The following is a 27,820-nucleotide window of genomic DNA, read 5'->3' on the forward strand; positions in this document are numbered from 1 at the left end:
TTCATTTTCATAGATAGTTTTATTTGGTTTTTAGAAAAATAATATACAATAACTGGAACTTCAGTTCTTTTAAATAGTTTTAAATTAAAAGTACACAAGTGAGAAGAGGAGTGGATTCCCACAGGACAATACTGTTTAGTAGAGTAGCAGACAGGAATTTCTGCAGCAAGTCATTTCTAGGAACCACAGGAACTGAGCAAGTCAGCTTCCCCACCTTGGACAACACAGGAGTGAGGGGTTTCCTCTTGCTTCTTTAGTTTGACTTTGAGAATGATTTACATAATTGCCTATGCTACCCACTACAGCTTTGAGTAAAAACATCTGAATGGAGGGAAGCAGGCCCTCTAGGGCCTGTGCGAACAAGCTGGCTTTGGTCAAACCACAGCTTGCCTTTCAGTTGGGTTTGGTTTCAGTTGGATTTAGATGCGTTATGATTACTTGTCAGTCACAGCTCAACTGGTAGCAGACGTAACAAAACTCAAGGCTTGGAGTATTTGTTAATGCCATTTATTTTGGATTAGGCCCCTGCTTTCTCCTGGACATTCTTCTTAATGAGTTCACAGTATCCAACAGTGTTTGTGAAAGCTACTTCGCTTTGGCAGCCATCTGACTTCCAGAGTTGAGAAGGGGGCAGTAGGAGTTGCCTTAGTTTTGTTTGGCCCCTATATACCCCACACCAGCTACTTTGTGCCGCAGCAGCTCCAGGCCTGCTTCCCTTAGGAGCACGGTCTACTGTCCACTGGTTCTGGGACTTTTCAAGGAATCACAGCCTCATCAGCGCGCCAGCCAGAGGCCAGTCTGTCGCGGGGTTTCCTGAGGAGCGTAAATGGAACCGGACCGTCGAGCGGACACCGGCAGCCACCTCCTTTCCCCGCTGCTGCTCGCAGCTGCTAAATAAGGAGAGTGGCGAGGCCAGCGTCACAGCAGTGCCAAACACTCGTCGGATCGGGACAGGTGAAAGCAAGGGACGAATTAGTAGCAGAGCTGGAGGCTGAATTAGGAATGAGAGGAAAGAGTTCGGTATTTTGTTCTCTGTTCATCTATTTCCTGCTTAGTTTTCTTGATGCAACTAAAGATCTGCTTAAAGAGCGCTTTGTACTCCGGAGGGGCCGTGGTGGTGGGGGAACTGACGCGCTCTGGGGTGGCAGAGGCCGGCTCCCAGCTGCTGGCGCCGGGCTCGGGCTGGGCGTTGGTCCCGGCCAGGTCTCTGGCCAGAGCCCTGGAGGTCTGCACCGCCTTGTGGGACAGGGAGTCCTCCTCCTGCTGACACTTCTTCAGCAGCTCGTCGTACTTCACCTTCAGGGCGCTGTACTGAGTGTCCACCTCGTGCAGAAGGGAGATGCCCCTCTGCTTCACGGCCCTGGCCCTCCGAATGCAGGTCTCCTCGTGGCCCCGCACGATGTCCCCGCCCGCCAGGCTGCTGAGCACCGTCTCACTGCTGCTGCGCTTGAGGGGCTTTCTGTGTGCCTCTGGCCCAGGCAGGAGCATCTCCTCCAGCAGGCTCTGGCCGTGTTCTCTGAGAGGGATGAACAGAGAGTCTGGCACCAGCTTCTCGACTCCATTCACAAAAGGATGCTCCGACTGCAGCATCTGCCGCATCTCGGCCACCTCGGCCTCCAGTTCCAGGGCCCGCGCTCGGTAGGCGTCCGCGGCGCCCAGCTGCTGCTCCAGCTCGCTGTTCTCCTTGAGCACAAGCCCGTACTCCTCCTCCATGGCCGCCCGCTTCTGCCGCTCCACGCTCAGCTGCGCCTGCAGCATCGTCACTGTTTTCTTCAAATGCTCATTTTCTTCTTCGTCAGGGCTTTGCTGGCTTTGCAAGGAAGTGATCTTCTCGGCAAACACGTGGTCATACACAAAGTGTCTGAGAGAAAAATGTTGAAAGAATATATTACCAAAAAAAGGTGTATATGTTACACAGGTCAACTGGGAATGAAAAGAGGGAGATTAATTTTTTCTTTCAAGTCAGTATTTTTGAGGAACTGTGACAGTGATCAATTTTTTGCCTTTTCTGCACAAGAGCAGTGGTTAAAATGTAACTGTGCAAGGCTAGCAAATAAACACATGTAAAAAAACATAATTTTTCTGACTCTTTTTTTTAACCATTGAAAGTACTACAGAGGGACACCTGGGTGGCTCAGTTAGTTAAGCGTCTGCCTTCAGCTCAAGTCATGATCCCGGGGTCCTGGGATCGAGCCCCACATCGGGCTCTCTGCTCAGCAGGGAGCCTACTTCTTTCCTGCCTGCTGCGCCCCCTACTTGTGCTCTCTGACAAATAAGTAAAATCTTTAAAAATAAACAAATAAATATTAGAAGTACTACAGAACACCCATTCTCAAAGACCAGAGGTATGACTGATACCTGTCAAGGAAACTAGAATGACCCAGTGGTTCTCAACCTTGCCCGCACATCAGAATCACCAGAGCAACTTTTCAGCGGTGCCTAGAGATCCTGATTTAGGCCTGAGGGACTCATTGGTATTGATGTTTGAAAAAGTCTAAAGTGACTTGATGAACAGTCAAGGTCGAGAGCCAGAAGCCAGTAGCTCTCCTGTGCAGAGTTGCTGGTAATTTTAACTGTGTTTATTTGTGTGATGATCTGTGTCTGCCTCTCACGGAGACTGGAAGTATGAGGGCAGGGACTGTATTTTGCTCGCTGCCCCTCCTGTCTGGCACAGCACGTGCCATATACCAGGTGTTCAAGGAGCAGTTCTTAAATATGCCGTCTCTTAACTCTACATTATAAAGGCATTTCTGTAGGCAAAAAGCTGGTCTCATTGAAATTTCCAATTTTTTCCACTCTATGAAACACAACTCCCAAACCTGTAGTCTCTCAGAAGCACTGCACCTTAGTTTAGCTAAGAGTTAACAGGAAAAGCACTGAAATGAATACTCCCAAGACCGCCAAAAATAAGTTTTTGCAGAATTACTAATACCTAAGAACTCTACCAGCTATAGGTCTAAGTGGCTTTGCTCAAACCACTTGTAGTCTAATTGCCAAGTGGCATTTTTTTTTTAAGATTTTATTTATTTATTTGACAGGCAGAGATCACAAGTAGGCAGAGAGGCAGGCAGAGAGGAAGGAAAGCAGGCTCCCTGCTGAGCAGAGAGCCTGACGTGGGGCTTCATCCCAGGACCCTGGGACCATGTCCCGAGCCGAAGGCAGAGGCTTAACCCACTGAGCCACCCAGGTGCCCCTCAAGTGGCATTTCTTAAAAGGGTCCTTTCTATCTACTGAAGTCCAGGATGTGTTGTGGACACAAGATACTCCCCTGCTCATCAGTGCCATAAAAGGGCAGGCTCTTACTGGCGGAGGTCGTACAGCTCTTTCAGACACGAGAAGCTGGGTGCCGATTTCTGGTCACACTTCCCCTGGCTCCTTCTCCCTTGGCCAGATGACTTCAACTCCTCCACTTGGCTCTGGAGGTGATCAATGTTGTTTTGTAGGCATTCGATTGTGTCGGTCAGACTGTGAGGAACAGACAGAAGCCATTTGCTGCTTGTCATGTTAAATTAAGGGCATAAGCAGTGAGGAGAGATTAGTTGCCAGCCATTCAAACCGGGCTTTCTTAATTGGAAAAGACTTCTATTTAATCTCTACTCTCCATAAAGAATTAAATTAAACCATACCCCATATTGACCGAAACCCACTACAGCCACATTCTATTCTAGTTTATACTAAATGACTTTCCCCAGGGCTTCCTCAATGGGTTCTAGAAAATTTACCTCAGAATCTTTTGCTGTGAGGCCTTGCTGTCAGCAACTAGCTTTTGATTTGTTTCTTCCAGTTCCCTTGCCGTGACATCTAATTGCTCATAAACCTTTGCATGCTGTTCGTTCATCTGCCGTAGAAGCTCCACCTGCTTGGTCAGATACTGTAAGAGAAAAGGATTGCGACCAGGTTATACATTAAACAGACAAAATACCTACAGTGCTCTAATACAGACTCTTTGATTCTCCGACACCAACTGGGTATCCTACAATTAAATTCTGATACTACCGGCCTGCAGTCACCCCACTAGAAGGGCTCGTTAGAAGGGCTCGGTCCCATGTCACTGTCCCACCACAGACACCAGGTGCAAGACCCAAAAGCCACCTGCACTTCTGACCAATCAGCTGCAAAACTGAAGGTTCCCACAATCTCCCCTCAAGTTCAATAATTCACTGCATTAACTTATAGAACTCATGAAATCACTTTATTTACACTGACTGCTTTATTAAAAAGGTTAACTACATGGAAGAGAGGCACAGGGCCAAGGACAGGCGTGGAGAGGCGCACCGAGCCTCCAGGTCCTCTCCAGACGCACCACCCTTCCAGCACATCCGTGAGCTGGATTGTTTCAGGGGTTACTGAAGCTTCACTGCATAGGCACGTGTGACTAAAGTCAATCTCCAGCCCAGCCCCGGTCCCCCCACCCCAGAGGCTAGGGGTTGGACTGATGGTCTAATCCTCTAATAACATGGTTGTGCTCCTTCTGGTAACCAATCCCCATCCTATCACTTAGGGAATTCCAAGTGTTTTAGAAGCTCTGAGCCAGGAGCTAGAGATGAAGATCAAATACATGATTTTCATTATGCCACAATGCCACAGGTTTATCTTATGTAAAGAAAAACTTTAAATCCCAGTTAAAGTACTTGTCTAATAGGAAATAAGTACAGGCCATCCTTTACATGTTTACTTACCTTTTTTTTTTTTTTTTAAAGATTTTATTTATTTATTTGACAGAGAGAGAGATCACAAGTAGGCAGAGAGTCAGGCAGAGAGAGAGAGAGGAGGAAGCAGGCTCCCTGCTGAGCAAAGAGCCTGATGCGGGGCTTGATCCCAGGACACTGAGATCATGACCTGAGCTGAAGGCAGTGGCTTAATCCACTGAGCCACCCAGGCCCCCCACATGTTTACTTACCTTAATGCTTACCAACATCCAACATATCATGAGGCTAGTCTACTCTTACAAAGCACAATACATGCATAAAACTAATATTCAACAAGAAAATCTAAAAAGACTGACAATCCCTCAAGAGAAAAAGCAATGGTACATGATTAATGTTTAAGCAAAAATATCATGTTTTACAGAATTAAGAAAGCCTAAAGTAGAGAATTTTAGGGGACTTTTTGTCTGCGGAAAAAAAAAAAATCCAATTTTTTTTCTCCCAGGGAGCCATTCTGGACCCAAAAATGGGGAAAATAACATTAAGCAGAAAGAGATATTTAGCTTACTATGATTCAAAGATTCTTATTTTTAATACTGTGAGAGTGTTATCACTATAATCCTCCTTATCCATGAGAAATATGCCAGATTATTTATTCTGATAATGCTAAGATTCCTTTCTAAATAGCCAAGGATAAAGGGAAATAATCACAGTCTTCATGCTTCAGTGTTAAATTACATTGGTTCCCTCTCCTACTCAACTCTACCAGAAGACAATGAAACAGTATTTATTTCAAATGAAATATTCATAATATTTCCCTGGAGCGCGACTATAAAGAGGAAAAAAACGTAGGTTCGAAGCATCACCAATGATCAAATGGCAACAGAACAATGACATGGCTTTAAATTCATTCTTTCCATCCACCCATCCATCCATCCATAAATCCATCCAGGCTTTATGCCCAGAGTGGAGCCCAATGTGGGGTTTGAACTCACAACCCTAAGATCAAGACCTCAAAAGTCAGACATTAAACTGACTGACCCAACCAGGTGCCCGAAGACATGGCTTTTATTTATTTATTTATAAAGATTATTTATTTTATTTATTTGACGGAGAGAGAGAGAGACAGTGAGAGCAGGAACACGAGCAGGGGGAGTGGGAGAGGGAGAAGCAGGCTTCCCGCTGAGCAGGGAGCCTGATGTGGGGCTCGATCCCAGCATCCTGGGATCATGACCAGAGCCAAAGACAGACGCCTAACAACTGAGCCACCCAGATGCCCCAACATGACTTTTATTTTTTAAAGATTGATTTGAGAGCGTGCGCGCGCACGTGAACACAGGGGAGGGCTCGAGGGAGAGAGGGTCTTAAGCAGACTCTGTGCTGAAGATGGATCCCAGTCTCATGACCCTGAAATCATGACCTGAGCCCAAACCAAGAGTCAGACACTTAACGGACTGGGCCACCCAGCTGCCCCAAGAAAAGTGTTTTTAAAGTCATGTCTTGGGTACCTGGGTGGCCCAGTCCATTAAGTATCTGACCCTTGGTTTCAGCTCAGGTCATCACCTCAGGGTCATGAGACTGGGCCCTGCAGTGGGCTCCATGCTCAGCAGAGTCTGCTTGGGATTCTCTTTTCTCTGTCCTTCCCACTTGCTCTAATAAATCTTAAAAACAACAACAACATCTTAAAAACAACAATCAACATCGTTGATTCTTGAATAATGTGGGGTTAAGGGCACCAGTTCCCACAGAGTCAAAAATCCTTGTATAACTTTTGACTCCTCCAAGACTTTAATAGCCTACTACTGACTGGAAATCGATAACATAAATAGTTGATTAGCACATTTTATATGTTTATATGAACTAGATACCATATTCTTATAATAAAGTGAGCTAGAGAAAAGAAAATCATGAAGAGGGACACCGGGGTGGTTTAGTTGGTTAAGTGTCTGCCTTTGGCTCAGGTCATGATCCCAGGCTCCTGGGATCGAGCTGCCCCCACCCCCCTTAAGGCTCCCTGCTCAGTGGGGAGTCTGCTTCTCCCTCTCCCACTGCCCGTCTCCCTGCTACTGCTCGCTTGCTCTCTCTTACATAATAAATCTTTAAAAAAAAATCATGAGGAAGACAAAATCCATTTAAACTACTGTTCTTCCCACTCCCCCTTTTTAAATTAACGTACTAAGTATTATTTGTCCCAGGGGGATAGGTCTGTGAATCATCAGTCTTACACGATTCACAGCACTCACCATAGCACATACCCTGCCCAGTGTCCATAACCCAGCCACCCTATACCTACCTGTCACCCCCCAGTAACCCCCCTCAGTTTGTTTTGTGAGATTAAGAGGAATTTGAGAGGCGGGGGGGGGGGATCGTTGGGGGTTGGGAGAGAAAAAAATGAAATAAGATGGGATCGGGAGGGAGACAAACCATAAGAGACTCTTACATTACTGTTCTATATCAGGAAAAAAAAAATCCTTGTGTAAGTGGATCCACACAGTTCAAACCTATGTTGTCAAGGGTCAACTGTACAACTGTATTTGCAAAGCTAATAGACTTCCTTCAAAGACTGTGCTAAATGATTTTCAGTGGGCTCTTTAAAAGACAATGTAGGGGCGCCTGGGTGGCTCAGTGGGTTAAGCCGCTGCCTTCGGCTCAGGTCATGATCTCAGGGTCCTGGGATCGAGTCCCGCATCGGGCTCTCTGCTCAGCGGGGAGCCTGCTTCCCCCTCTCTCTCTGCCTGCCTCTCCATCTACTTGTGATTTCTCTCTGTCAAATAAATAATAAAAAAAAAAAATCTTTAAAAAAAAAAAAAAAAAGACAATGTAGCAAAACCTTATAGGACCTTTTAAAATAATCTAGTTATCTAACTTGGTAGCAACGTGTTGAGAAAACACAACTCTCATTGTGTTTGAGAACTCTCAACGTGTTGAGAAAACTTCAACTCTCTCATCTGAAACTCTTGGGGCCAAAAAGGTCTTTGGAAAATTCTTTAAATTTTAGAAAGACAACATGGCACATACACCATACTTTAAAACATCCTCACAGTGAGGTGAGGGCAGCACCCTCTAATTGACATTAATATTTCTGCACTGAAAAGTATGAAGAAGGATTATAAACAGTCTCACATCATCAGTTCAGGTTAGGGTTTGCTGCTAAATGAATTTGCTGCAAGCTTAAGAAAAAAGTAATCTTGTTTTACAGAGCCCTTTGGGTTCAGAATTGAAAATAAGGGGTTGTGGTTCAATGACTAACCTATCTTTTAAGACTTAAAGTATTAAATACGGGAAGTGAGCACACACCGACCACAGTTCCTGTAAAAGCTTGTGCGTGTGTATTCTTCTCCCTCAGTACCCACCAGCTTCTCCTAGAAGGAGGTCCTTAATCCTGTCCTCTGGTTAGCAATGTCATAGCAGATTCCTGTCACTAATGGGAAGGTGTTCAATCTCTTAGGAACAAACGTTTAGAGTACAGGGATACATACAGTAAGTTCAGAAATCTCACAAGCTACTTACTTTTATATCAAGTATAGGTCTCAAGTATTCTTTGGAACTGATTCACAACAATTGAAAAAAGGCTAACGCATAGACCAGACACTAATTATTAATTTACGACAGGAGCTGTCTCTGCCCAGTGATTAGAATAGTCACATCCTCTTAGGACACATCCACCTCGCAGAGTGCAGATGCGAGGTCAGTTCCCACAGAAAACTCTCGGTGGGCAGAGGATCAGAGAAAAGGACCCGGTGGGAGGCAGCAATAGCTAAGCGCATAGGCTCTGGGGTGAGAATTTGGTTTGAAGTTCTGCTTCACCACTTCTAACCAGGTAACCTTTGGCAAGTAGCTTAATTTTTCTCATGCAAGATTTCCTCATCATCTACCGCACAAGGGTTGCTGTAAGGTTCAACTGTGTGAAGGGTTCAGCATGGCATGGGCATATGGTAAAACTGTTCAGTGAGACGCAGCTGTTGTCATCTTACCTATAGTTACGGTTTGAAAACAGTGTGCTAAGATTCATTTGGGGGCTTTATTAAGCTATAGGAATTTGGGCCCCTTTCCCCTAAAATTCTGAGTCAGTGGGACTGGAACAGAGCCAACACTCTGCATTTTCAGCAAAAACCCCAGGTGATGTCAGTACAAGTGGTCCACGGATCACACTTATTAGAGAAATGCTGATCTTGGACCTGGAAAATCCTGGGTGTCTCCCCTTCCCCAAACTAATGCCTCTTTCTCTTGGGTCCAGGAGGCATCAGCATTCACTTGGATCAATAATGATTCTTAAGCTTAATGTTTGCTCTTTCCCTCCTTAGGGCTTAGTTTGGCTGTAGCTCTTCACTAAGATGAAGCGATGTTACAAATACCCCGGCAGCTTTCTTCGCAAGCGTCACTTCGTACATTCCTAGTCACACATCCCTGCAATAACACACTGGCTGTCTTGACCTTGTGTGCGGCTTCCTCAGGCTACCTAAGTATGGACTCTTTACAGACGGCTAATTTTAATCTACTAAAAAACTAAAGTTTTAAGAACTATTATGGATAATTCCAAACACATAAATGGGGGAAAAATGGTTTAACGGAACCTCACGTATCCATCGTCCAGTTTCAACAATTATCAATCTTGTTGCATCTCTACTTTTCTTCTCTCCTCATATCCAGTCATTTTAAAGCAAAACCAAGACATCTTAAGTCAAATATACATATTCATGTATTTCTGAGAAAAGACTTTTCATTTTAACTATGTTCTAATCATACCTAAAAGAACCCCAATAATGCCTTACTATCATCTACTTGTGTTTCAGAGAAAATTAGTATTTTCCCACCTGTCTCTTAGGCGGCTCTTCTAGTGTCACAAGGCAGCTGTTAATTCATCCTTATGTTACACTCGGTGTACCTTTATCGTAAAACTGTGGAGTTACCTCACTCTAAGCAAGCCCCCCTTCCTTTCGGGGATGTTTTTCCCGGCTGGCTCCATCTAACCAGCAGTTCTCAACCTGCGGTCCACAGACAGAACTGAGAGCATCTATGAATTTGGATGAGGGAGAAGTTACATCTTCATTTTTCTCTGGTTTCTGACATTTAGCACTTCCTTTGATTTTGAATGGAGGCAACAAGCCATCAGTAGTATAATGGGGTACCTAGGACTTCATCGCCAACAGAAATCACAGGTTATTTTCATATAATTGGATAGTGGTGGCAGAAATCTTGATGTGTTGGTTACATTCATCACTATTTGACATTAGTTTTTAGACTGACAATTAGATCTGGGTATTTAATATATTAATAACAAAACACATTACCACATCACACACTTATTTTTTCAATATTTTGATAGGCATTTCAATATAACAGATTCCCTTTTATTCTACGTATTTTAAGGCGATTATCACAGACCTCACTAGGCAACCAAAGGGATCAGGACACAAAAGTGGTTAAGAACTCTGACTGTCCTTTAGGCCTCTGGTCAAGTGTAAACTCTCCCAAAGCCTTTCCAGACCACGCAAGCAGCACCCCCCCCCAAGGCACCTTATTCATTTCCTTCAAAACAGTTAGCACAACAGACCACCAAAACGCTTACCTGTCAGTGTCCAGTCTTTCTAACCCTCCTTGAAAAAGAAAGCCTCTTTTCTCTTTAGTCCATTTAGCACAATTCCTAACACATAGTAGGGATTCACAAAAATACTGGCTAAATGGCAGTTTCTTTCTTTTAAGTAGGTTCCACCCCCAATGTGGGGCTTGAACGCATGACCCTGAGATTAACAGTCGCATACTCTACCGACTGAGCCAGCCAAGCGCCCCAAAATGGCAATTTCTACACCTCTATTCACAACAGCTTATCATGCTCTCTACCACAACTAAGACGGCTGAAATATTCAGACTTAATTGAAAGACTCTAAGAAGGGCTTTGGTTATAACCTTCTTGGGAAAATGTCCTAATAGTCACAAATTCCCTCCCCTCTTGCCCCAGTTATAGACTTCTCTGTATTTATTCCCATGGCACAGATACTTCCCAGTAATCTGAAAGACATTTATAACTCCCACCAGCTATTATGTGGACCCCAAACTGTTGCCCCCTTTTATTATTTATTTTTTTTAAAGATTTTATTTATTTATTTGATAGAGACAGAGAACAAGCAGGCAGAGTGGCAGTCAGAGAGAAAATGAGAAGCAGGCCCCCCACTGAGCAGGGAGCCCAATGCGGGACTCAATCTTAGGACTCTCGGATCATGATGTGAGCCAAAGACGGGCGCTTAACCAACTGAGCTATCCAGGCGCCCCACTGTTCTTATTTATTTATTGTCAGAGAGCGTGAGCACAGGCAGACAGAGTGGCAGGCAGAGGCAGAGGGAGAAGCAGGCTTCCTGCTGAGCAAGGAGCCCGATGTGGGACTCGATCCCAGGACGCTGGGATCATGACCTGAGCTGAAGGCAGCAGCTTAACCCACTGAGCCACCCAGGCGTCCCGTCACTGTTCTCTTTTTAAAGATATAATGTTCAGGGGTGCCTGGGTGGCTCAGTGGGTTAAGCCGTTGCCTTCGGCTCAGGTCATGATCTCAGGGTCCTGGGATCGAGTCCCACATCGGGCTCTCTGCTCAGCAGGGAGCCTGCTTCCCTCTCTCACTCTCTCTCTGCCTGCTTGTGATCTGTCAAATAAATAAATAAAATCTTAAAAAAAAAAAAGATATAATGTTCAAATTAGAGTTGTAGCCAATATAAAGGAAACAAGTAAATATTCAAATAAAGTACAAAGAGGCTACAGCAGTCCCCCCTTATCCACTGAGGATACATTCCAAGACCCCTAGGAGGTGGCTAAAACTGTGGATAGCACTGAACCCTAAATATACAACTATGTTTTTCCCCTATATGTACATATACACCTATGATAAAGTTTAACTTATAAATTTGCCACAGCAAGAAAGTAATAAAATAGAACAATTATAGCAATATGCTGTAACACAAGTTATGTGAATGTAGTCTCTCTCAAAGGATCTCATTGTGCTGTATCGCACTTCTTGTGATGATGTGAGATGATAAAATAGCATGTGACGAGATAAGGTGAGTGAGGCAGGCACTGTGACACAGTGTGAAGCCACCACGGATCTTCCGACCATGTGACGGAAGGAGAATCATCTGCTTCTGGATGGGGGCTGACCACAAAACTGAAACTGCGGAAAGTGCGACCACAAACTGGGGAGGTGAGGAGGACTAGTGCATTAAAAAAACAAAACAGGGCGCCTGGGTGGCTCAGTGGGTTAAGCCGCTGCCTTCGGCTCAGGTCATGATCTCAGGGTCCTGGGATCGAGTGAGCAGGGGGAGGACTTGTGATCTAGTGTCAAATTAAAAAAAATCTTTAAAAACAAAACAAAACAAAACAAAAAACAAAACAAAACTACAGTCAAGTCCCCCTCGTTTGATATATAAACCTGTAATAAAAACCACAATGAAACTATCTACAAAGAGCTTGTGATGTTTTGGTCTTAGAGGACTTGGCTTTAAGGACAGGGAGGTTGTTTTCACATGGTAGTTTAATCTTATTATTATTAAATCAAAACGAATCAGAAAAGCCCTTTACTCCTCCGAGAATCTGTAATAGGTTACCTAACACAGACGTCTAAGTTGGTCAGCAACTTAAAAGAAAAATTACTAGCTCTCTTATCAAGTGTTGATATAGGGCCAAAGAATCAGAACTCCGTGTCGGCAGACACTGCTTTAAAGCTTGTCTTCCAAAGTTTTAAATCAGTATTTACCAAATTCTTCCTGAATCTAGAAGAAAATGTGTTCACTGATTTTCTACCCTTCATTTAAAGGCACAGATAGGGACGCCTAGGTGGCTCAGTTGGTTAATCCACTGCCTTTGGCTTAGGTCATGATCCCAGGGTCCTGGGATCGAGTTCCATATGGGGCTCCCTGCTTGACAGGAAGCCTGCTTCTCACGCTGCCTCTGCCTGCCTCTCTGCCTGCTTGTGTGTTCTCTCTCGCTCTCTCTCTCTCTGGCAAATAAAATCTTAGTAAATAAAAAATAAATAAATAAAGGCACAGATAAACTTCTAATGTTCTGGTTTTCTCCATTTAGAATCTTTGATACATGGCCTCAAATGAATCTGACAGGACTGCCAAGATCCCAAAATGCAAGTGCCAAAAACTGCTCAAGTACAAAAACATGTGTCATAGTAAATAGCAGAAAGGGAGATATTTGAACAAAACATGGGGAGGGGAATACGAGAGCAGCAAAAACACAGGCAAAAGTGTCAATGTTATAGGCAAGAGTATCAAAGTTTAAGTTCCATGAGTTACACACACGTGTCTTGGAATTTGCATGGAGTGCCACCTTGACTAGGAGTACAAGGTTCAGGTTATGCACAAAAGCTATAAATAGGTCACCTTAACAACTGAGACAAACCTTTAAAAAAGAGAGGCCAGTAAGATTTTATTAACACCTACTTGTACCTGCAGAACTCTGACAGGAATGCAGGAAAAGAGAGAGACAACACAACTAAAAACACGTAAGGAATAGAATGGAAATTTGGCTTTTAGGCAGTATTGGGATTATCCTTATATTAGGGATTACCACCCAAATCCTCTAAATTTAGTATCAAAATGACCTTCTACAATACTCAAGAAATATTTCCTATTACCTTTGAAAAACCTCTTTTCCCTGGTTAAAATATTTCCCCTGTAGGAAATTTAAGGGGGAAAAAAGGGCATGAATATGAAAATAAAAACCTCCTATAATATAATCTCACTATTCAAAGCTTGGCTTGTTTTTTAAGATCGATTTCACAGTAACTAAAAAGATTTATTTTTTTCTGAATTAAGATTCTTTCATTACTAGAATTCTTATAACATGGATCAGCTGTGCAACAATTTATACTGTCTAAAATACACACACTTACATAACCTCATCCTCTCAGAACAACCCTGTGCCAAAGTAGTGCAAGCATTCTTATCACCATTACACAGCAGAGCAAACACGGTTTTAAGAGGTAATTTACATGGGTGCCTGGGTGGCTCAGTGGGTTAAGCTGCTGCCTTCAGCTCAGGTCATGATCTCAGGGTCCTGAGATCGAGTCCCGCATCGGGCTCTCTGCTCAGCAGGGAGCCTGCTTCCTCCTCTCTCTCTCTGCCTGCCTCTCTGCCTACTTGTGATCTCCCTCTGTCAAATAAATAAATAAAATCTTTAAAAAAAAAAAAAATAAGAGGTAATTTACATGCCTAACAGCTATTTGCCATAGAATCGAGGGCTTAGGGACGCCTGGGTGGCTCAGTTGGTTGGGCAGCTGCCTTCGGCTCAGGTCATGATCCCAGCGTCCTGGGATCGAGTCCCACGTCGGGCTCCTTGCTCCGCAGGGAGCCTGCTTCTCCCTCTGACTCTGCCTTCCACTCTGTCTGCCTGTGCTCGCTCTCACTCTCTCTCTTACAAATAAATAAATAAAATCTTTAAAAAAAAAAAAAAAAAAAAAAAAGAATCGAGGGCTTAAACTTCAATCCCCTAATGCTGAGGCCAAAGCTCCTTCCATCACCTTAAAAAATGTCCAAAGGTATAAACCCAGAGTTTAGGAATCATTCGAAGCGCTTTGCAAATTGTTCATCTGTTCCTCTCTTAAGATACAGACTTTATGGGTTACCTGGTTGGCTAAGTTAGTAGAGCATGTGACTCTCACATCTCAGGGTCATGAGTTCAAGTCCCATGTTGGGAAGAGTGCCTACTTAAAAACAAACAAAAAAAAAAAAAAAACAACAGATACTGATTTCAACAAGTATTTACTGATGATGGATAAACTGATGATGGATGACCATGGATAAACACAGCAACAGCCTTCAACAGTGCAATGGGAAATGGGCGGAGGGGCTGGAACAGATCAATAAATATACAGTAGAATATTGGTAAATGCAGTAAAGGAAGCACAAAATGCTTTAAAACTTCCAAGGAAGACATAAGCTCTTGAAACCAGGGAGGTCCTGAGGCCAGCAGTGAATCATGTCACACAGGCTATAGGCATCTCTGAAGCCAATCATTACTTTCAATAGTTTAAATTTTTTTACATTGAAAGCAATTACTAAGGGGGGCCTGAGTGGCTCAGTCTGTTAAGCGTCTGCCTATGGCTTGGTCATGATTTCAGGGTCCTGGGATTGAGGAGCCCCACAGCAGGCTCCCTGCTCAGTGGGGAGTCTGCTTCTTTTTCTCCCTTTGTCCCTCCCCCTGGTTTGCGCTCGCTCTCTCTCAAATAAATAAAATCTTTAAAACAAAATGGAACTGGGGCTACTGTGTAGCTCAGTCAGTTAAGCATCTGCGTTCGTCTGGGGACATGGTTCCAGGGTCCTGGGATCAAGCCCCAAATCAGGCTCCCTGCTCAGCGGGGAGCCTGCTTCTCCCTCTCTCTGTGCATACGCATTCTCTCTCCCTCTCTCTCTCAAATAAATCAAATCTTAAAAAAAAAAAAAAAACACTAAGAAAAAATACTGATCAATTTTTATGAGGATTATTTTAAACCCACTCAGTCTTTGAAAGCCTATTTGTAGTTCTACTTACAAAATACCCTTGACAGTTTCCTGGTTGTCTATTTCTATAATGTCACAGTTTGGGGGACTTTATCCTAGTATTTTCACCAGTTCTGCACAATTCTTTATCCATTCTCAGTAGTTTGTTCCAGTAGCATTCTTCTGGATTGTCTCATTTCAAATTTTTCTGGGTGGCTGGATAAGGACTGACCTTCTGATTTTCTTTCTTTTTTTTTTTTTTTATAAAGATTTTATTTATTTATTTGACAGAGAGAGATCACAAGTAGGCAGAGAGGCAGGCAGAGAGAGAGAGAGAGGAGGAAGCAGGCTCCCCACTGAGCAGAGAGCCTGATGCGGGACTCGATCCCAGGACCCTGAGATCATGACCTGAGCCGAAGGCAGCGGCTTAACCCACTGAGCCACCCAGGCGCCCTGACCTTCTGATTTTCAATTGTTATCTTTTCCTAACTTTATTTTTATTTTTTTTTTTTAAAGATTTTATTTATTTATTTGACAGAGAGAAATCACAAGTAGGTAGAGAGGCAGGCAGAGAGAGAGAGGAGGAAGCAGGCTCCCTGCCGAGCAGAGAGCCCGATGCGGGACTCGATCCCAGGACCCTGAGATCATGACCTGAGCCGAAGGCAGCGGCTTAACCACTGAGCCACCCAGGTACCCCTTTTCCTAACTTTAAAAAATGATCATGTATTACTTTTCTAGTAAGGAAAAGTCCCAATAAACAATCTGAAAAGTTAGTTTAAACTTGTACAAGTGGTAAAGTTCAAACAGGCTAAATCTAGATGTTAGAATACTGGTTAGTGGGAGTGAGGACAGGCAGAGCTGATAATGTTCTCATTTCTTATCTGGGTGTTGGTTGCATCAGTACACTTTATGAAAACTCATTCAACTATATATTTAGGATTTATTTTTTTCTGTATGCATATTTCAATATAAACTTTACTTATAAAAGAAAAAAACCGACATAAGGTTTGAATTAAAGAAAGAGCCCTTATAAAGCTTAGAGGGTTCCTGAAGTTCGCTATGATAAGTAACACATAATGCAAGGGTCACCTTTTAGTAGGGAATTAGGCTCTGTGGGTGCCTGCTTCCTTTTAAAAGAGCATCAAGTTTTTCCTTGCTTTAGACTACTGGAAGTTTATGTTGTGACTTGTAAGTCCGCACAGGAAAAGCTGTGACCTGAGCTTTGATAGTGGTGGTGATGGGGCATGGGGATCCCTCTGGCTGGTAAGCATGTTTAACCGGCCCGGCCATTTCATCTCCCCATTTTGTCCCATCCCCACTGACTTTCATAAAGTAATTCATAAAAATAAAGAAGAAAGCCAACTGCAATGGCAGAGAAGAAATCTATGAAGGTGCTGTTCTCAATCAAAACACAGCTTTGATTAAGAGTAAAATGTTGAGGGGTGCCTGGGTGGCTCAGTGGGTTAAAGCCTCTGCCTTCGGATCAGGTCATGATCCCAGGGTCCTGGGATGGAACCCGCATCGGGCTCTCTGCTGGGCGGGGAGCCTGCTTCCCCCTCTCTCTCTCTGCCTGCCTCTCTGCCTACTTGTGATCTTAAATTAAAAAAAAAAAAAAAAGAGTAAAATGTTGAATGCTACAATGATTTATGAACTAGAGGACGGCAGCTCTATTATGGAAACAAGAGATTCAAGAAAATGGTGCCAGAATATTCCAGGCTGAATTTATTTGAATGGCTTATACATATATTTAACTTAACTTTATATTTAATCATTAATATCTGAACCGGATACCACATTTCCATTATACTTTGCAACATCTTACAGAAAACAATAGATGGTATTGTTATTTGTAGATTTATTTTTAAAAGATTTTATTTCTTTATTTGAGAGAGTGAGCGAGTGAGCAAGCACGAGAAGAGGGTCAGAGGGAGAGGGAGAAGTAGACTCTCTACGCCCCACCCCCCGCCCCGAACGGGGAGCCCAATGCGGGGCTCGATTCCAGGACTCCAGGATCATGACCTGAGCCGCAGACAGATGCTTAACTGACTGAGCTACCCAGGTGTCCCTGGTACTTGTAGATTTAGAGAATATCAAAGATCTGTTGATTTTTTCCCAATGTCAACAATTTGTCTTAACTTGTTTAATCATCCTCAATACCATGGGGTGGGGGAGTTAGGAAATAAGTAACTTAGATCATAAAGGAATTGTATTCGTGATCTCCTGTGGTAACAAATAGGCACCTTTCTTTTACGTATGCAAATACTTGTGCTTTTTTCACTTATACTTGGGAGATACTCTAAAGTAAGTATCAGTTATAGTGATTTAAGGTGCTTTGACAGAAAACACCAATACAGTGTATTAAGACTATGTTTCTACCCAAAAACAAATAGATGTATCACACAGTATGCGACAGTCTTCATGTATATGCCCTAGGATTGCTCTATGAAATCTGTATGTCTATGACATTAAGCAGGGATGAATTCCTTAACAACATGACACTTGGTTAGTTTTAACAGTTTTAAAAATGCCTGGTTTTTCTGCATTTTTAGGTTTCTGGCCAACTGTACAATTATGGGTAGGCATGTTCTATGCTCTTTTGATATAGAATATGCTAAAAATCGTAGCTGATAACTTTAGTATCATTTAAGATACAACTTTCTAGAATCATGAGTCTATTTCCCAGAGAGCCAGTCACATCACTGACTATATTCATAGATCCTGATGGAGAGGATCTACTGTACACACATATCTTAAATATGGCTCTTATGTAAAACTAAGGATATTGAGCTTACGAATTTGCCTTATTTTTTTAAGTTTTTATTGTTTTTAAGGGTGGATGGGGAAGGACAGAGGGAGAGAGAATCTTAAGTAGGCTCCATTCCCACCACAGAGCCCAAAGTGGGGCTTGATCTCACAATCCGTGACCTGAGCCAAAATGAAGAGTTGGAAGCTTAATGAATGAGCCACCCAGGTGCCCCACATCTTGCATTTTAATGCCTTAATCTAGTATCTTTCATTTTAGTTTGTTAATCTGGGGGAAAAAGTACTCTTTTAATTTAAAAAAAATCTACCAAAAATGTAAATAAATTAAGATCATAGCAAGGACAAAGAGATATCCATTTTATGATTTTTTTTTTTAAAGTAAATTCTACCATATTACAGGACTTGAACTTAAAACCCTAAGATCAAGAGTTGCATGCTCTACTCACCAAGCCTGCCAGGCATCCCTGATTAATTCTCTGAATGGCACAAGAAGTTTAAACACATTATGAAACCGGGTACTGCAACTTAAAAAATTTTTCCTTCTAAACCCAAATTTAGGATGGTGTTTGGCAGTGGTTGGAGAAGAAAGTGAAAACAAGGAGGGGGCCTCAACAGTGCGGGTAGTTGTTTCGTAAGCTGGGTGGTGGGTGCACAGGTGTTCACTGTATTATTTCCTTATCCCACTTGGCATATCTGAAATATTATGTAATTCATTTAAAAGAAAAAAAAAGAAGCATAATATTCACAACTTTATTGTTTTTACATACTGGTAAATACTGGACCATTTGCTTCTAGTATACTTCACCAAGGTGAAGAGAAAAATTTCTTTCATCAGGCATATATTGCGAAAGCATAAAGAAAATATAAATCATACGCCCCACCCTCTCCAATGGTTTTTGGAAAGTGCTATCTTAGCAGAACATGATTGGTCAACAGTGGCAACATGCCACAACTCCCAGTGTAATGCTCTTAATGAGTAAATTACCTCAATTTCCTGTAGCTGCTCCTGATTGGTTGTGTACATCTGCTGAAGAGAATCCTCCAACTCTGTGTTCCGATCCAGTAGCGTCTTCCCCAGTTCAGCAGCAAGTTGGAGATCTAGCACAACAAGTGAATTTTAGGAAAATGCAAATGATCTCACTTCAACATTTTATATAACCCAGTCCTTAAAATAAGAATGAATCAAGACCTAACCCAACACATAAAGTCTAAGTCAGATCCCAGCGGAAGGTGGAATAGCACAGAAAGAAACCGGAGTTCTACTTAAAATTCTGTTGAGCTGGGTCTCTCTACTAGGTAATGTGTGCTCTTATGTACCCTTACTTGTAAGACTGAAGAATAGTGATCTACTTTATTTTTTTTTTTAATATTTTATTTATTTATTTGACAGAGAGAAATCACAAGTAGATGGAGAGGCAGGCAGAGAGACAGAGAGGGAAGCGGGCTCTCTGCTCAGCAGGGAGCCCGATGCGGGACTCGATCCCAGGACCCTGAGATCATGACCTGAGCCGAAGGCAGCGGCTTAACCCACTGAGCCACCCAGGCGCCCTAGTGATCTACTTTACAGAGAAGTATACATTAGTTCGGAAATAATCATTCACCATGGTAATGTCTAACATCATAATTATTTGCTCATGGATTGGACTTAATTCATAACCTCATTGTCTGCTTTTTTCCTGGAGACCTTTGAGCCAAAATATAGGTATATCTTTTCAATAGTCTCTGAAGTTCCCATGAAATCTGGCTGCTATGAATTCAACTATCAAAGTAAAATTTGTGTTACGGATCCTGGCCTCCTAAGGAGACTAAAAATTAAGGCAAAAAAAGGAAAAATACACCAGTAATAAGAACACAGCCCCAGGTCTCTCATTTTTTTTTCCCCTTCTCTTCATGTCCTTCTCCGAAACGAGCAAACCAGATAAGCAGCGCAGTGACAGTTTTTAAGGTAATTACATGTCAGTAGCTTATACTTTGATTTAGTACAAAACCGTATTTCTATTTTTTTTTTTTAAAGATTTTATTTATTTATTTGTCAGAGAGAGAGTGAGTGAGAGCGAGCACAGGCAGACAGAGTGGAAGGCAGAGGCAGAGGGAGAAGCAGGCTCCCTGCGGAGCAAGGAGCCCGATGTGGGACTCGATCCCAGGACGCTGGGATCATGACCTGAGCCGAAGGCAGCTGCTTAACCAACTGAGCCACCCAGGCGTCCCACCGTATTTCTATTTTGAACCTCATTTTTCAACTCTCTCTCATCTTAGGCATATATGTACACAAGACAGGATTTGTCTATACCCTGGAAATAAAAATTTAATGATACAAACAAGGACACCAGTATAATAAGACAGGTAAGTGAAACACTTACTTGCATAGCAAGTTGCATGGTAGGCCCTTTAACATAGTGAGAAATGCACTGAACTGAGGAGCAAGGCCTGAGCTCGAGTTCTGACTACCATTTACCAGGTGAACACTTTCAGTATGGGGACTTTAAAGGTCCCTACACTTAGTATTTTTGTCTAGAGAGAAGACGGCCCTGTCAGTGTAAGATTGTGAACATCAAATGAAGTGATAAAGGAGGACTTCAGACACTATGCTGCATGCAAAGTCCAAGTATTATTAGTATGCACTGACTCACAAACTCATGTTTTTATTGCTGGGTACTATGCTACTAAGCTTTAGCTATAGAACCATGCATAAAATGGATGAAGTTCCTGTCATCCAGACACTTCCAGAGACTAACGGGAGAAACCAGACAGCAAATAAAGAAATAAATTTGCCAATGGGATAGAACACTTTTCGTTCATAAGGGCATGCATACATTCATTATTAATACCAGACACTGTTCTAGGCACTAGGTATACAAGTATGAACTTAGCTAAAAAATTCCCTGTCCTCAGGAAGCTTCTATTCTATTGGGAGAAACAACATAATAGACTATCAGACAGACAGTGTTAAGTGCTAACAGGGGGATATGAAGAATGTGCATGTGGAAGGCTGAACTTTAAGAACACGTGACAAGGGTGACATTTGAATCAAGATGTGAAGGAACTGACTAAATGACCCCATAGATCAATCGAGAGAACCAGCATTCCAGGCAGAGATAAAACACGTACAAAGGCTCTAGGAAGAGGCGTGACTGGAGCTAATAAGGAGTCCAAGGAGGTGGAAACAAAAGTGCATGTGGGGGGGGCAGAGATGGTGACAAGTCAGAGGGGCTCTAAGGTTCCCCAGCCAGCTTGTGTAAGGCCTATGAAGGTCAAGATTTTGCCTTTTCCTCTGAGTGAAAGGGAACCCAGAGAAAGCTTTTGACAGGATGAGTGGCCACTGTAAACACGCTGCAAGAGACAAGACCGGAGCAGGGAGGAGGCTGCAGTCGTCTGGGTGAGGGCGGCGGGTGGACTGCACGGGCGGAGATGGAGAGAAGAGGCAGGAATCCAGACACGGTTTAAAGCAGAGCTGAAAAGAATTATCGACCAATTAAATGTGATGTGTGAGAAAGAAAAATAGATTTGGTGATCATGAATAAATTTTTAGAAAGGGTGGTCACAAGGAAAATCTGAGGGGACATTTTAGCTGAGGAATGAGGATCTTGCCATATAAACAAGCCCGAGGAGGCACTGAACAGGGAAGAACTTAGTAGAGTCTATGACCTGACCAAAAGCCAGTGTGAGTGTGACAGAACCATGAAGGGGAGAGTGGGAAGAGAGGAAGCTGGAGAGGAGGCGGCAATCGGAACATGCAGGATTTAACCCATGGTAAATAAAGAATGTTTAAATTTTATTCTAAGCATGATGGAAAGAAATGAACTTCATGTCATAAAAAGTAATATGAAAAAATATTATGAAAAGAGGGAACCTCACTACATATGCTCTTTAAACTTTAAATTTTTAGAGGTTGACAAATAAGGTTTTGTGTTTACTCATTACTACCGACATTAAAACATAACCTAGAGAAAGTAGTAAAAGAAAAGCCACAACTTTTATTACCCGGTCCTGTCCATTAGAGTGTATAATTAGTATTCTACTTGGTTAGTTTTCTCTCACTGGGAAAAAAAAAAAAATGAAGCATCAACACCTACCACACACTACTTCAGCTCATTTTAAAACATCTTACACCCATTTATAATAAATCAGTCTGTATGCCGGTAGACAGGTGTTAAAATACATTCTCTCATGATTTAAATATTAACAACATCTATTAACATGGGTAAGACCTCAGATAACAAGTCTATGAAATAACATCTTCTATTCACAAGGCATAGAACCTTTACAAACAGCTCAAAGCATTTAAAAGACTTTACTTTTTCTATCTTTTCAAGGCACTTAGCCTGGATTTTCAGTGAGGCAATTTGAAGCACAAAGATGCTAACTGACCTGACCAAATCAACATGATGAGTCACAGCGAAACAGAAACCTCTGTCAACAGGTTCTAACTTCACAGTCCTCATACTGGGAGCACGCCACAGGGAGGTGTTTTAGGTAGGGAGTTCATTTCTCCTTGAGGTACTTAACCTTTTCACTTGTTTTTGGAGATAGCAAGGAGAAATCAGAGTTGAGCTACTTGGCTTTTATTGCCTGCTCTGCCAGGGAAAGCACACACAATCCCAGGCAAGCTAAATTCCCATTTTCATTAAATGCAAAAGGAACTATGCTGATGCTCCAGAAATAACTATTCTGTTCTCATAGGACATGTAATGTGTATACAAGCCCCACAAAGAGCCACTGTGCTTATTTAAGACAAAGCATATAAACATTACCCAAACATTACTTCAGGCTCTCCTGGCCTGTTGTAAGATGGTAATTCCTCACTGGGAAGGACTAGAGACTCAAAGATTTTTTTTTTTTTAAGATTTTATTTATTTATTTGATAGAGATGACAAGTAGGCAGAGAGACAGGCAGAGAGACAGGAGGAAGCAGGCTCTCCAAGGAGCAGAGAGCCCGATGCAGGGCTCGATCCCAGGACCCTGGGACCATGACCTGAGCCGAAGGCAGAGGCTTTAACCCACTGAGCCACCCAGGTGCCCCACCAAAGGTGTTCTTAACTAATGATCAAAACCTGAGCCAAACCCTCTTCCAGACTCAAGACTAACTTGAGACCATCTTCTACTACTTTGATTCAGTTAAGAAACCATCTATCTACTCCTTAATACACAGCCAGGAGTGGCTTTCCTGCTCTGGCTGCTGCAGAAGGAGATGCCAAGCACAGCACTGTGCCAGTAAACAGCAAGCAGAAAAGAATTTGAGACTTGTCCTTATCTCAATCCTTATTTCCAGTTAAACAAAGCCCCAACCTGGTTCAGTAACCTGAGGTCTCAATCTCCTAAATATTTCATAAAAGTTTAGGGTAGAATTCTGGCAAAACAAGTCTCAACTACAAGTAAGTGTCTGTGAAGTCACACTGCATAATAGGATATTACTTCATCTGTTAGTTTAAAGACAAGGGTCTTTTTTTGGTCTTTAAAAAAAAACCCTCATTTCCTGTTGTGTAGCATCTGGCTTCCATAACCAAAAGGAGCCAAAAGTTGGCAGTAAGCCCAAGAAGTGTTTCTAAATAATGAGTGGGGGGAATGGCAGAATGTTCAATGTCCTTTATATTTTTAATTAAGGCACAAAAGGAAAGGTAACAATACAGTTTTGAAGCCTTATGTACCTGATCATCTCTATTTCTCGACAAGAATTTTCATCAAGAGGTTGTCTTTTCTAAATCCTATTGAACTGAGCTAGGCAGCCACTAAAAATACCACACATTTACTGCTGGCTTGAGAATTACAATCTATCAATACCTTCCTATGTTTAATATTTCACTAATTAATCTTTGTAAGTGATAATCTACCTTAACAGTGTAAAATGTAAGCTCTAAGCAGGTACTCTACCCAATCCTATGCCAAAGCAAAAGATTAGCTCTGGCAGCTGAGTGATTTTTTTTTTTTTTTTAAAGATTCTTTATTCCAGAATTCTGAAACTTTTAAATTCCCCTGCTATTATATTTTTATTTTACTTCAGTTTTCACAAACTGTGAGGACAACATATTCCCGTGTTAGCTGTAGGCTGCAGCTGTAATTCAACAACATTAGGGCTGACAGCTTTTCCTATTACAAAATCAAATGCGTCATTTGGTGATGCTTCTGTGTAACTCCTGTTGCCAACGTTACTATAATTGGGAAAGCAAAAAACCTGAATATAAACACCAGAAAAATGATGGTGCCAGGGGCACCTGAGTGGTTCAGTGGGTTAAGCCTCTGCCTTTGGCTCTGGTCATGATCCCAGGGTTCTGGGATCGAGGCCCACATCAGGCCCTCTGATCAGCAAGGAGCCTGTTTCCTCCCCCACCCCTCTCTGCCTGTCATCTCTGTCAAATAAATAAAATCTTTAAAAAAAAATGATAAAGATTTATTTATTTATTTGACAGAGAGATCACAAGTAGACAGAGGCAGGCAGAGAGAGAGAGAAGCAGGCTCCCTGCCGAGCAGAGAGCCCAACATGGGACTCGATCCCAGGACCCCGAGATCATGACCTGAGCCAAAGGCAGCGGCTTAACCCACTGAGCCACCCAGGCGCCCCAATGGTGCCAGTTTTAATGACCCTTCAACAACGATTCAGCAAATTAGTTGTACACATGGAAAGTGTACTCATCATGAAAAGGAGGAGAAATATGAGGGTTCCTTTAAACTAAGATCTAATTTGCTGATCCACCTAGTAGGAACTTGAAACCTTATTCCAAGCTTGCACAGCTCACCAAATGACAATTATAATAGCAGCTGGACTAAAAGAAAACTCCGTCTCTGAAGTCTTTCCACCTTGTTCTCGGGGCACATTTCAAAGCAAGCACCATCATTACCTGCACAGAAGGCTCCTGCTGTCCCAGAAAGGATCTTACCCATAGAGATCATTGTCAGTATTCTTACTGTGCCAACTCAGCCCTCTGACAAAAGAGTCTCTTTATCAAAGTGTTCTGTAAAAGCAGAGGGTTTTCTCCTTCTGCCTGCACAAGCTTTACATGTTTCTAACAAGGTATAAATGGTGGACCACATCCTTCCGAGGTTAGAATTTTTCCGCAATTTTAATTTAAAAAAGAATTCCCCAGCAAATTTGATGTGGTCGATTTACTTAAATAATGTTTCTATTGCTAAAGGAAACAAGTTTATAGTTTAATGACTTTGAAACATTTTTAGCAGCTCTCTCCAAACAAGGCTTGCTCAGTAAACTTCATAGTGAAGACTTAAAAAAAAAAAAAAAAAAAAAACAGATGTCTGCATTTGATAAAATCCCATTAGATGTGCTTATCAATCCGTTTAACAGGACAGAGTTGTTTCCAAACTGTATGCAGCATCAAATATCTACTGAGGGCCTCCCTTGTGCCAGGCACTATAGCTGGGCACATAGCAGGAGGCACTATCACCAGGCTCCACTAGTAAACAGATTCCTAGACTGTCAATTCCGGGAGTAGGACCCTATCTATTCTGTCTTGTGGATAGGCACTGTGACCGCGGTGCCTAGATGAATTCCTGGCACAGACTCAATAATAAATTCTTCAGAAATTAACACACTTAAAAATTCTTTAGAAGTTTAGATGTTCTGTATATGTGTACATGTTAATTTTTAGAAGTTGGGACAAAGATATCCTTTTATTCACCATACAGACTTCCTTCTTCTATAGGCCATATTCACAAGTTGTGATTGTTGGAATTTCACATCTATTCCTACCCCATGCACTTGGGTTTTGACATATAGGGTTAGATGTAAAAATCTTTTGAAAAGCAGGAAACAAATCCCAAATGCAAACTGACATTAAGGAGGTTTGGACCTGCACTCATTACGGTTTCATTAAACTTGAACATCTGATGGCTCTGCTTTGATCAGAGGTTAAAGAGTTCCACATGTCATGGCAACAGGTTGCATCTGTTTCCCATAGACTGAAATCTTATAACTGGTCGCTCCTAACAACTTCCCACAGGGTAGAAGTGCACTGTGGATTAAAGCGCCCGATGGAAGGGAGCCATGAAAACAGTAATCCTGTTTTAATATTTGTTGACTCAGGTCAACAAATATTAAGACTGAGCCTCTATTATATGCTTAAGTTTGTTAGATTAAAAAAGGGGGGGGGGAGAAGCTTCACAGATCTATGCTTGTTAAAGAAAAATATTTAGCTTTGATTATACAAACTGCTTCATTTATTGTAGGGATATGCTGCAACTGTGCAGTGGTTGCCTCATTAATCCTGGAGAAAGTATCTAACTAGGCCATCAATCCTTATGGGGAATTTTGAAAACAGGTTTGTTAAAGCCTAAGACAAATCTGCCTTGTGGACACTGAGAACATATGATGGCAAATACTGCACTGCAGTCACTTAACAGCTTGGGCTATTTCAGTGAAACGGTGAACCACTGTGGTTCAAGTGACTGTCCACGACATATCCAAAATCACCTTTCCCCCAAAGAGCTTGCCTGTATTCAGAAAAGGCAAACAAAACAAGTCATTCAAGCCTGCATCTCCCCCGCCCCCCACTCCCTGTTCCCACCCAGTTCAACGATTACCACGAGCCAACATCATGGTTATTTCATATTCAACTAAAGGAGATGTTAATTCTCAGTGCAAATTTAAAGCTGAAAAAGTTGATTTTCCCAGAACTGCAGAGACCGAAGACGCCTGAAAAAACTTCCCAAGGAGTGTTCAGTAGAGTAGCTAAGAAAGTTTGCTCTCAAGTTTGGCGTGGAAATCCTAGCCGCCCCCCAAACAGTAGCTAGTCTACGTCCACAGCTCGATGGGAGGACAGAATGAGCACCAGTGATAAGAACCCACAAAAATTTGCAAAATTTGCAAAATTTGCAAAAATCTGCATCCCCAAATGCAAATTCCCTCGGGTTAATACACATCAACAAGGTCGGGGCACTGGCTCCACACGGAAGGCTGCTCTGAGAGGTCTCTCTGGAGACAGCTTCGGCAAGAGAGCCAAGGCAGGCCAGGATCTGAGTGTCTTGTTTTTAACGAAAAAGCTAGGGCGCGAACTGCAAGAAGCCGCAGAGGCACCAGTGCCCCAAGTCACTCTCACTTGGCATCTATGCACAAGCCCCCCGCCCCCCCAAAACGTTTTCGACTTCCTAACACCCAGCTGAAGCAGCTGCAAACCGGTGATAAAGGAGCGATAGGGTCTAGGCAGCGGCTGCGACTCCTCGCTCTGAGCGTGTGGGTTCAAAACGTGCACTTGACTCGGGGCGAAATCGTTGGGCCGTTGTGGCCTCGCTTTCCCCATCTGGGAAATGGGGACCAGGGTTCCTCTCGGGAGGCATGGATGGAGAGAGGGGGAGGTGGGCGGGCCCGGCACGGTTCCTGCCACCTGGCGCGGCGACCCCTGCCACCTGGCGCAGCTCCTGCTCTGGGAGGGCTCGGGGCGGGCTCGGGGCGGGGGGGGGTCCCCGAGGAGGCGCGGAGGCCGCGGGGGTGCAAGCCGGGAAGGGGCCGTGCGGCGCCTCCTAGGGACGCGGGGAGGAGTCAACCAGCCAAGCCGCCGAGCGCTCCCGACCGGCCCGTGCCCCCACGCAGGGACCGGCCCGGGCCCACGCCAGGTGAGCGCCGCCGGCCCTTCCCGCACCTGGCGTCCACCCGGCGCCGGCAGGTGCAACTTTTTAACGGTTTCGCGCCCGGGAGCCTCCCGCCAGGCCGGCCGCCCGCCCGAGGTGGGGGTGGGGTGGGGTGAGGTGGGGGAGCGACCGCGCCCTCACCTTGCTGGAGGTCCTGGTGGTCGTACCACGGCTCGTCCTCCTTCATCTCAAACTCCTCCACCAGGTTTTCCGCCAACATCTCGGCCGGCTCCTCCGGGGGCAGCGGCCCCCGCCGCCGCCGTCCCGCCTCAGCCGCTGCCCCGGCCGCTCCCCCGGCTCCTCCGCCCTCAGCCAGAGCCGCCCTCGGGCGGGACGCGACGCCGCCCCGGCTCCGCCGCGCCTCCCGAC

The 27,820-nt window shown here is 43.5% G+C and overlaps 1 protein-coding gene across 1 annotated transcript; it reads right to left on the reverse strand.

The window, feature by feature from the left end:
* Positions 1 to 27,820, reverse strand: CDR2 (cerebellar degeneration related protein 2). The gene is made up of 5 exons (XM_045072670.1): positions 27,593 to 27,820; positions 18,864 to 18,976; positions 3,723 to 3,871; positions 3,304 to 3,465; positions 1 to 1,861 (listed from the first exon to the last, which is right to left on the reverse strand). The coding sequence occupies exons 1-5, from the start codon at positions 27,669 to 27,671 to the stop codon at positions 997 to 999; spliced, it is 1,368 nt and encodes a 455-aa protein (XP_044928605.1). The 5' UTR covers positions 27,672 to 27,820; the 3' UTR covers positions 1 to 996.

The sequence above is a fragment of the Mustela putorius genome, unplaced genomic scaffold (genome assembly GCF_011764305.1).
Source record: "Mustela putorius furo isolate JIRA1106 unplaced genomic scaffold, ASM1176430v1.1 tig00004041_pilon_pilon_pilon, whole genome shotgun sequence".
Lineage (NCBI taxonomy): Eukaryota > Metazoa > Chordata > Mammalia > Carnivora > Mustelidae > Mustela > Mustela putorius.